The sequence below is a fragment of the Erinaceus europaeus genome, chromosome 4 (assembly GCF_950295315.1).
Source record: "Erinaceus europaeus chromosome 4, mEriEur2.1, whole genome shotgun sequence".
Taxonomy (NCBI): Eukaryota; Metazoa; Chordata; class Mammalia; order Eulipotyphla; family Erinaceidae; genus Erinaceus; species Erinaceus europaeus.
In genome coordinates this window covers 58,998,140-59,009,286 of record NC_080165.1, presented here as the reverse complement: position 1 = coordinate 59,009,286, position 11,147 = coordinate 58,998,140, and the positions used below count along the sequence as shown (strand labels likewise).

General features: G+C 46.3%; 1 protein-coding gene across 1 annotated transcript; it reads right to left on the bottom strand.

Moving 5' to 3' along the window:
- Positions 1–3,340: 3,340 nt before the first annotated feature.
- LOC103123600 (transcription initiation factor TFIID subunit 6-like) lies at positions 3,341–4,807 on the bottom strand. Its single transcript, XM_060190902.1, has one exon. The coding sequence runs from the start codon at positions 4,805–4,807 to the stop codon at positions 3,371–3,373; it is 1,437 nt and encodes a 478-aa protein (XP_060046885.1). The 3' UTR covers positions 3,341–3,370.
- Between the last annotated feature and the right edge of the window lie 6,340 nt (positions 4,808–11,147).

The window sequence follows — 11,147 nt, the reverse complement described above, 5'->3', positions numbered from 1 at the left end:
GTTACTTCTGTCCCTCCTTGCTCAACCTCTCGGTAGAGAGAGAGAGACTGACAGGATAGACGAACTCCTCAGGTCTAGCCCTGCCAAGCTCAACCACATCCTCACAATTTCCCTGACAGTAAATAAACTGTTTCTAAGGCTTGTGAGAACCATGGTGGCTATCACTGGGAAGGTAGAGACACAGAACTTAGGTGGTGGATGTAGCGTAGAGCTATATCCTGTAATATTATAATCATATAGCTCACTATTAATCACAAATAAAAATGGCTTGTCAAGAATTTAAAAATTAAGCATAGGGGGTCAGGCAGTGGTGCAGTGGGTTAAGTGCATTTGGTGCCAAGCACAAGGACCAGTTTAAGGATCCAGGTTCCAGCCCCCAGCTCCCCACCTGCAGGGGAGTCGCTTCATAGGAGGTGAAGCAGGTCTGCAGGTATCTGTCTTTGTCTCCCCCTTTCTGTCTTCCCCTCCTCTCTCCATTTCTCTCTGTCCTATCCAACAATGAACAACATCAACAACAACAATAATAACAACAAGGCTACAACAACAAGGGCAACAAAAAGGGAAAAAATAGCCTCCAGGAGCAGTGGATTCATGGTGCAGGCACTGAGCCCCAGCAATAACCCTGGAGGCAAAAAAAAAATTTAAATAAAGCATAAATATTTTTATTGTCTGGGTGACATTCAATTCTAAACATAAATATGGTTGCAAAGCTAAAAGTATAGAAAAACAGAAAGGACAATCAACCATAATTTTATCAAATTATTATTTCACAGGTGAAATAATTTATTATCACTAATATTAATATTTGTTATCAGGGCTTCACTGACAACAATGCACCTATGCTACTCCACTGCTCCCAAGTATGTTTATTTTTTCCAGGTAGGGTGTGAGAGACAGAGAAGGAAAGGCAGGCAGAGAAGGAGAGACTCCATAGTGCCACTCCACTGTTCATGAAGCTTCCCCTGTGCATGGTGCTCCCATGTGGTGACTTGGGGATGGAAACTTGGGTCTTTGTGTATGGCAAAATATATACTCTACTGGGTGAACTATCTGCTGGGCTCCTGAAATAATTTTTAGTTATTAATCAGTTTTAATTATTTTTTAAAAATTATTTACTCAGGTAAGGGTAGAAAGATAATGATTAAGCAAAGAAACTTTCATATCTGAAACTCCAAAGTCCCAGGTTCAATCCCTTGCACCACCATAAGCCAGAGCAGTGCTCTGGTTAAAAAGAAAGGAAAAAAAAAAAAGATTGATTTACTTTAGGAGAGAAAAAGATAGAGCTCAGAGCATAAGTCCAGCATATGTGGTGCTGGGGATTGAACCCAGGACCTCATGCATGCATTATTCTGAGTCACCTCCCCAGCTATAATTTTTCTTTTTGACCTCCGGGATTATTGCTGGGGCTTGGTGTCTGCTACATTATGAATCCACTGCTCCTGGAGGCCATTTAATTTTCATCCATTATTGTTGTTGCTATTATTATTGTTGTTGTTGTTGTTGCATAGGACAGAGAGAAATTGAGAGAGGAAAGGAAGACGGGGGAGAGAAATATAGACACCTGCAGACCTGCTTCACTGCTTGTGGTGGGGAGTCAGGGCCTCGAACCAGGACCCTTGCTCTGGCCCTTACACTTCACACCATGAGCACTTAACCTGGTATGCTACTGTCCAGCCACTGCTATAAATTTTTTTAATGAATTTTTAAGTCGTCTTTTAAATAAGCAATATTAGCACAGAGAAAAACATTTATATAATATATCTTTCAGGAAAGAATTGCTCTCCCCTCCAAAAAAAAATTCTACTATGTACTTATTATGTTCTGCACTTTTTGTTTTATATTCAGTTTATCTTGGAAATGCATCTTAGTAATTATCCTAAAGGGGAGACATATATGGAAGTAACTCCATTTGTAGAGTGCAGGACTTGCATGCCTGATACTCCCAGTTTGATTCCCACAAGTGTACATCTGGAGTGGTGCTCTGGCTTCTCTCTCATATTAAAGTCTACCTTATTTGAAATAACTAAAGTAAATATATTAAAAAAGAAAAATTGTCACTTCCTTATGTGTATCAATTAAGATTAGATCCAGATGTGACTGATAAAAACTTTAGAACATCAGGGAGGCCAGGTTGTACACAGGGTTAATTTAAAAACACATATTACCAAGAGGCAGGACCCAGGTTCAAGTCCCCCCCACCTGCAGGGGGTCCACTTCATGAGCGGTGAAGCAGGTCTGCAGGTGTCTATCTTGCTTTCCCTCTCTCAATTTCTCTGTCCTATGTAATAAAAAAGTCAGAAAGAGGGAGTCGGGCGGTAGCACAGCGGGTTAAGCGCATGTGGCACAAAGTGCAAGGACAAGCATAAGGATCCCGGTTCGAGCCCCCGGCTCCCCACCTTCAAGGGAGTGACTTCACAGGTGGTGAAGCAGATCTGCAGGTGTCTGTCTTTCGCTCCCCCTTTCTGTCTTCCCCTCCTCTCTCCATTTCTCTCTGTCCTATTCAACAATGACGACATCAGTAACAACAACAATAAAACAAGGGCAACAAAAGGGAATAAATAAATAAATGCTCTGGGAAGAAAACACAAACAAGCAAAAAAAAAAAAAATACCTGGGAAACTGAGTTCTGACTTCAGGCTGAGAGGCAAAATTCATAATATGTAAATTTACCCGAATATAGATTATATTCTTTTTTAAAAATTTCTTTATTGGGGGATTAATGGTTTACAGTCAACAATAAAATACAGTAGCTTGTACATGCACAGCATTTCCACATACATAACAATACAAGCCCCACTAGGTCCTCCTCTGTCATAATGTTTCAGGACCCGAACCCTCCCCCCACCCCAAGAGTCTTTTACTTTGGTGCAATACACCAACATCAACTCCAGTCCAAGTTCTGTTTAGAGTTTTCCTTCTGATCTTATTTTTCAACTTCTGTTTGTGAGTGAGATCATCCCATATTCATCCCATATTCATCTCTGGGGGCAGAGAGACCATGATGTACTGCTACAGGCTGTGGGGCCTCGAGGGGGCGGTGCTAGGGGGGTGCTTTGGTGGCTGTGGAGACCAGCTTGGCGATGGGCTGCACGCTGGGGACTGTGGTGGTGTCACTGGAGGTGGTGGTGGAGCCAGAGCCAGGGGCTGAGGTGCTGAGGGATGGGACCTGCTGGGCAGAGGAGGCGCAGGAGGAGGGCATGATGATGAACTTGGTGGGAGGAGAAGGCTGGGGCTGGGGCTGGGCCTGGGCCGCTGGCTGCGCACACACCAGCGTTTGGACTGGCAGTGCAATGGAGCTGGGCACTTTGAGCAGCCCAGGGGTGCGGGGCCCCAGCTGAGGGGTCTGCGACACGATCCGTGTGGGCCGGGGTTAAGTGATGGTCAGCGTGGTCCTGCTGACCTGCTGGGCTTGTAGGGCGGCCTGGGCCCGAGCCTTGACCACGTGAGAGCAGAGGAGGGGCCCCAGGAACCCAAATTGTGCCTGGTAGTCATCCTGGTTGTCCGGTGGCAGGCGCAGCTTTGCCAGGACAGGGGCACAGTGTTTCAGGAGGAGCCTCTGCACGTGGTCTGCGCTGATGCGGTCGATGTTGCTCAGCACTGGGCCATCCAGCACCCCTCGGATCCGCTCCCCCTCCTGCTGTAGCCGAGGCAGGACCAGCGTCGTGATCACCTCATGCCCCAGCTCTGCCAGGCCTGCTATGGAGCCATAACGCGTGGTCCACGGGGTCTTCTCGTCCATCCAACTCTTGATGAAGGTCTTGGTGATGCGGGACTGGATGTTGTTGTTGGTGGAGCTGAAGTGCTTGCAGATCTGGGCCGCCAGGCGGGCGGCGAAGTCCCGGAGCGCCCAGTGATTGTCCACATCTGGCCGCGGGCACAGCTGTCGGCTCACGATGCAGGTCACCACAGCGGGAATCAGCTCGTGCAAGTATTTCTCCAGGTACAGTGTGGGGTTGTCTATCAGCGCCTTCACCATGCGCATCAGGCAGACGAGCAGGGCCAGGTTGTTCTGTACCACATTCACGCGGACCCCCTCTGAGATGAAGGTGCTGAAGCAGGGCAGCATCTGGTAGAGCCCGGGGTCCGTGGCGAGGCTCTGCAAGGCCGCTGCTCTCTTGGCCTCGCATGGCCCTGCGCAGGCCTCGGTGATCTCCTTGTAGTACAGCTGCTGTTCCACAGACAGCTTGTGGATGCTGCGGGGCTTCAGCCGCAAAGGGGCCTCCTTGAGCAGGGGCAGCGCCTTCTTTTTCCTTTTGCCCTGCCCTTTGCCTTTCAAGGGTCCGTCTTCCTCCTGGCGTGGCTTTGCTGACATCATGGGTTCCGTGGCCTCTGCCATCTGCTGCTCTTTGGGAGCGGGGGGTGGGTTCTCCAGGATGGCGGGCTGACGGCCCTCGATGCTCAACCAGTGCGCCTTGAGGCAGACGTCCAGAGGCACGCGGGGCACGGGGGTGTTGATGATGTCGCGCAGGTTCACCACCTCCTCCTCATAGAAGTAGAGCTCCCGCCCCCCACCCGAAGCGAGCCGGAAGGGGATAAACTCCTGGGCTTGGAAGCCATAGAGTGGCTCGACGTTCCTTAGCTTCAGAGCGTGGTCGATGTCACTGGTGTTGAGTTTCTTCCGCTTGCCCATGCGCATGAACTTCAAGGCATCCTGTGCGATCTCCTTGATACGGTAGCTGACCTCTTCGGCCAGCAGTTGGCAGGTGTCCTCCTGGATCTGGTCAATGCCCATGGACTCAGCCATCACCTTCATGGACTCCTGCCACAGCACCGTGTTGCTAATATTCAGCCTCTTCTCCTCGGGCATGCTGAATGTAGGTCCTGTCCCCCTCCTGGAAGGCTGCCGCCCGAGGGTAGAGAGACGGAGAGTTCTGTGTCTGGAGACAGGTATACAAGAGCAGGTTGATGTCCCAGGTACCTGGAGAACTCCTAGGGATCCTTCAAAACCTTCGATCTCCTGGACTCAAAGAAGATGTTCGAGCTTCAAAAGTCTGCCCGGGTCTGTGGAGTGGGCCAAAGGTCTTCACAGAGGAGTGTGAGCTTCGGCCAGATATGCGTGGTGCTGTTCCCAGTGAGCAAGGGGTCAGGGTTCCCTGGGCAATCGCACGACACGAAATGGCACGGAGAGAACTCAAGGGGTGCCCCCAACATCCATTCCCTGCGAAGGCACACACGCCCAGGCTCTAAGCACAGGAATGCGCCGCTGGCCACCCTCTCCCCTGATCAGCACCCTGCTGCTCACAGGGCCTAGCCGCCCCCCCCCCCCCCCCCCCCCCCCGCCAGCCAAGCCCCCCAAGGAAAGTTCTCACCTCTGCCCTAGCGCAGCTCAGCTGGTGCCCGGTGCCAAGTCCTGACAGGGTCTGAGCAACACCACGCTGTCGCTTCCTCGAGCTCCAGGACCTTAGTGGTCTAAAATGATCGGAAATCCTGGACTTTTATATCTGCGTCCCAAGGTCACACCCTCTCTTCCTAATCCCTTCCATCTCATCTTGCTCTGCCCTGAGGCGCTACAAACCCTGGGTGGGGCAGCCCCCACGGCCTCTTAATCTCTTTTTGAGATCTCTTCTTTCTTAGTTTTCTCTAATTCATCCTCAATCTTGATAATCCTATTTTCTGCCTCACTTACTCTATTCTCTCTCCCCTCTGTTGTTTTCTGTAACTCAGCTATTTTCTCACCCTGTTCTGATACTGCACTAGTTTGTTCCGCTCAGCTATTACAGTTTTCAGCTCTCTAATCACCTCGAGATAGTTTGGGCTTTCTTTCAGAGTTTCATTTGCTGTTTCCCCATTTCTGATGATATTACTTTCAAACTCTTTCCTCATTCCTATGACTAATACCTCAGTTAGTGTTTGGATCTTGTCCTTCTTTTCTTTCTTTCCTTTTTTAATTTAATTTAATTTAATTTAATTTTTTTGTCTCCAGGTTTATTGCTGGGGCTCTGTGCCTGCACTATGGATCCACTGCTCCTGGAGGTCATCTTTCCCATTTTGTTGCCCTTGTTGTTGTTGTTATTGTTACCATGGATGTTGTTGTTGTTGGCTAGGACAGAGAGAAATCAAGAGAAGAGGGAAGACAGAAAGAGGGAAAGATAGACACCTGCAGACCTGCTTCACTGCTTATGAAGTGACCTCCCCCACACCCCACTGAAGGTGGGGAGCTGAGGGCTCGAACCTGGATCCTTACGTCCATCCTTGTGCTTTGTGTCATGTACACTTAATGTGCTGCACCACAGCAGTCTGATTCCCCCTTGTCCTCATTCTTAATGTGCTTCTACCTTTGGGGGGCTTTTTAGCTGGACTTTGGTCCTGGTTCATTTCTCCAATGTTTCCCTTTAGTTTAACCATTATTATATATGTGGTCCTTTTCTCAGTACTTTTCAGTCCATTGATCACACTTGCCTTGATTGACTTGTGTCTACATAAGGTACTTAAAGAATTCACAATTGTGGAAATTAACAGTGGTTTCAATGTTATCTCAATCCGAGTTGAAGCACAGTGGCTGTTTTGTTCTTTTTCTTCCCTGTTAGGCTATAGGATGCTGCGGGCTTTTTGACTATAAGTAGATTTTGTAGCTTAATTACTCACTCCTAACAGATAAAACAGGGTGAGGGTGATAAAACAGGGTGGGTAGAGATAGCACAGTGGTTATGCAAAGAGACTCTTGCACCCCTAGGATCCAAAGCTCCGGGCTCAATTCAGCTTCTCTGCCTGCAGCCAGAACCAATCTGGGCAGCACTGCTGGGCTCTGTGAATTTCTAAACAGGACCTGTTTATAGTCTGTAGGTTCAAAGACAATTATTCAATGTGTCTCTGAATTCCTTAGGAGAACAATGTGGAAAGGCTGCCACTATACAGCCCCACTTCCAGACCACTGGGAGTTTATGTCTTCTCTTGAATTGTCTGATCTGGTCTCTGCCCCCATTGTCAGCCCAGGGCCTCCCGCTGCTGACCCAGCCTCCAAGGACAGTAGCAATGGAGACTCACAGTTGCTTCTGGTGAGCCTTAGGGGATCTTCTCCTCCTGTCAGCAGTTTATTTGTTAATAAAACTCAGACCAGAAGGTGGTGCCTCAACTGGCAAACTGTGGGGCTGTTACCAGTTGCTCCTGAGTAGATACGGGATTTCAGCCCCAGGAATCTCTCCTTAGGCCCCTCTTTGTCTACAAGCCACACGTGTTTTCACTCACTGGTGATTTGGTGGGTTCCCAAAGTAGTCCCAGTCTTGTCTTGATGCTGTCTCAGGTGATTTTTGGTATTCCTTGTTCTTTAGAGAAGTTTCTCAACTATGTAAAGCTAATGGTCTGAGCATAGTTGTGGTCTCTGGATGCTCTGGTAATTTGGTGGGTTTCCAAAGTAGTTCTAATCCTGTCTTGTTGTGGTCCCAGGTGGTCTCCTTTGATATTCCTAGTTGACTGGGGACAGGAGAGGAGAGAAATGGTGCTGCTGCTACTCTGTGGCCCTGCCTCTCTGGAAATCTTCACCTTTTTTTTGTTGTTGTCTCCAGGGTTATAGCTGGGGCACGGTGCCTGCACTATGAATCCACTGCTCCTGGTGGCCATCTTCCATTTTATTGGACAGGACAGAGAGAGACTGAGAGAGCTGGGGAGGATAGAGAGGTGGAAAGACACCTGACCTGCCTCACTGCTTGTGAGGCAATCCCCCTGCAGGTGGGGAGCTGGGGGCTCAAACCTGGGTCCTTGTTGTGTCCTTGCAATTCATACTATATGCACTTAACCCAGTGTGCCTGCCCAAACCCCCTATTGTAATTTTAAAACTTGACTTTTCTCTCCTTAACCATAGCAATTTGGGTTGTTTTATAATCTCTGTTAATCCCCATCTGAAGTCCCTGTGGGCTAGCTCCCATTGTCAGATTTTATAACTGATTCTTCCTCATGGTTTATCTCCTTGTGTACCTTGTTGTATTTTGGACATTGTATGTGATATATCACTACCACAATGATAATCCCCTGGCAATATGTCCATGTGTTTTCTGCCAGGCACCTGTGGGCATAACAAGCTAGGGCATACCCCATTCCAAGGCATCTGATTTTCTGACCCTTCTAAATAATGTGAAGTTGGACTAAAGTATGTAGGAGGGTTTTTTATTTATATTTTACCATTAGTGTTGTAGTTCTTAAGATCTCACTGAAGAAGTAGAGTTGTTTTATTTACGTATCACGCCATAGTTCCTCAAATTTAATAGCTAACAACATTTCCATTTCAGGTGGTTCATTTCCTTAAAAAGTCCCAAAACCTAGATATAGACCAGGTCCCATGAGATATGGCATATGTTCACATGTATCCATAAATTAGGGCAAAATATATACCTGAAAGCAAACGTGCACAATAGTCTACAGTAAGTCGATATATGCAGCAAGCAAGTAGACAGACCTAAAAAGACATCATAAAGTTCCTAATGAAATAGTTTCTACTTAGACCTAGATACCCTCCTCACCTAGAAATTAGTAGACTTTAGTGTCCAGGGAGACAGCATAGTGGTGATACCAAAGACTTTCATGATGACTGGCAGTGATCTCATCTGGAGACCTGATGTCAGCACTAAACATGAATGAAGATATATGATAGATTCCTTAGAGATATGGGAGAGGATCCATAAATTTCATACTATTCTCTCTCAGGGGCCTTGGAATCTACTTCTCAGAACCCCCATTAAGGGTTTTGTCACCTGAGCCTGTTCTCCCGTCTTAGAATTCTTTACTTAAAAAAAAAAAAAAAATGACTTCCAGTATATTCAGCAAGCAAGTAGAAAGATCTAAAAAGACACCATAAAGTTCCTAATGAAATAGTGTCTACTTAGACGTAGATACCCTCCTCACCTACTTCCTATTATACTTCCCTCACTCACTCGAAAGCTAACCTTATCACAAGGACTATAAAAGCTGAATAAGGGCAAGAGGCTGGCATACATTAATGATTCTTTAGTCACTATCAGTCCACTGCATCAGCTGGGGCACTAGTTGGGGAGTCCTGAGATTTCCAAACAGACATGATGGGTCTAGATCTCGAATAGATCCCTTTCTCCATTGTTACTGGTCATCTCTGTCAGTAACAACACAATAGACCCCTTTGTGGGCCCCCATATGACCTTGCCCTCAATGTGGATCAACAACAGTAGAGAATGTTCCATCCTCTGAAGGGAGGCTGGACAACATATTCTATCTTACTGAAGTAGATGGGTCCTGAAATTGGGGCAGCTTGGAATGTTCCTATTCATGACCACAGAACGTGAGCTCAGATCTACAGGGATGCAGAGGTCACATAGGCTCCTAAGCTGAATATGGGCCCCAGATCAGTTCAAATAGATGAAGTTTACAATCAACAATATTTATGCCCCTTTCCTATATTTGGGAGCTACTCTCTTCCCTGATCCAGCTTTCTAGCCCTTTTTTTCAGCTATGACATCATCTCCCCAGACAATAACTTGGATCCACCTGCATATCAGATGTCAGGCTCAGGAAGAAAAAAAAAAAAACCTAGGATAGTCATGTGCCCTTTGTAATATAACTAAAATAGGCTTCCTAGCTATCTATAAAATGGAGGACCCCCACCCCAACTATTCATCTGCACTATTCCAGCCTTTAGGTTCATTATTAGTCAACAATTTGTTTGGCTTTATATGTTAACTCTTCTTTCAGTCACCAGGTTCCAGATGCTAACATGATGCCAGCCAGACTTCCCTGAGCAGAGGACCCCACCAATGTGTCCTGGAGCCCCACCTCCCCAGAGCCCCACCCCACCAGGGAAAAAGAGAGATAGGTTGGGAGTATGGATGTCCATGTTCATCAGGGAAGCAATTACAGAAGCCAGACCTTCCACCTTCTACACCCCGTAATGACCCTGGGTCCATACTCCCAGAGGGATAAAGAATAGGAAAGCTATCAAGGAGGGGGTACGGAGTTCTGGTGGTGGGAATTCAGTGGAGTTGTATCCCTCTTATCCTATGGTTTTTGTCAGTGTTTTCTTTTTATAAATATATTTAGAAAATGCAAAAGAAAGAAGATAAGAAAGAAAGAAAGAAAAAGAAATCTGCAGCCTTGCCTCACTTACAGGTGGGGAGTGGGAGTTTAACCCAGTGGGCCCAATGCCCAACACCCCTTCCCCCTCCACCCCCCAGCTGACTTCTTTATAGAAATCAAAGAGCTGGTTCTAAAACTCATATGGATTGCAAAGGGCCCAGTGTACCCAAAACAATATTTAAAAGAAAAGCAATGTAGGAGTATTTATTTTTCTTGATTTCAAAACTGAGCAAAGAAACTTAAAACCAAGTAACAGAGATCAACACTTAGTACAGGAGAAGGGCTAGACATAGGTAAATGAAATAAACTTGAGAGTCTAGACATAAACCTGCACATCTATGGATCAATTTATTTTCAACAAGTCTACAGAGTGTTGGTGGGGTAGTTCAAGAGATGGCACAGTGGATAAAACATTGAACTCTCAAGCATGAGATCCTGAGTTCAATCCCTGGTAGCACATGTACCAGAGTGATCACTTGTTCTTTTTCTTTCTCCTCCTATCTTTCTCATTAATAAATAAATAAAATATTTTTTAAAAAGTGTTGGTGGGTAAGTGGAATAATCAGAGCCCTCCATACATAACTGGTGAAAATGGAAATTAGTATTGCCTGTATGGAAAACAGTTTGACACTTAAATATAGAATTTCCCTATGACACTCCCAAATCACACCCCATTCCTATACTAAGTATGAACTTTAAGTCCTTAATTTCATCATCTAAATCAAGCCTAAAAAGTTAAATTAAGTGGTCCAGGAGGTGTTGCAGTGGATAAAGCACTGGACTCTCAAGCGTGAGGTCCTGAGTTCAATCCCAGGCAGCACATGTACCAGAGAGATGTCTGGTGCTTTCTCTCTCTCCTATCTTTCTCATGAATGAATAAATAAATAAAAATCTTTTTAAAAAGTTAAATTAAATGAATCAGGTCCAGGTATCAGTGCAGTTGCTCAAGTACTGTGCCTCTGGATCTGGCAACCTTGAACTAAAGAGACAAGGTATCTGCTCCCCACAAGAAATGGTGAGGCAGAGAAAGGAAGCTCTCAGTAGAGATTCCTGTTCAAAAGGGAGGAAATAGCAGATACATGTGCACAGCAATTCTGACTTCCAACTGGGAA

Coding starts and splice junctions, on each gene's coding strand:
- LOC103123600 (XM_060190902.1), bottom strand. CDS start 4,807: ATGCCCGAGGAGAAGAGGCTGAATATTAGCAACACGGTGCTGTGGCAG.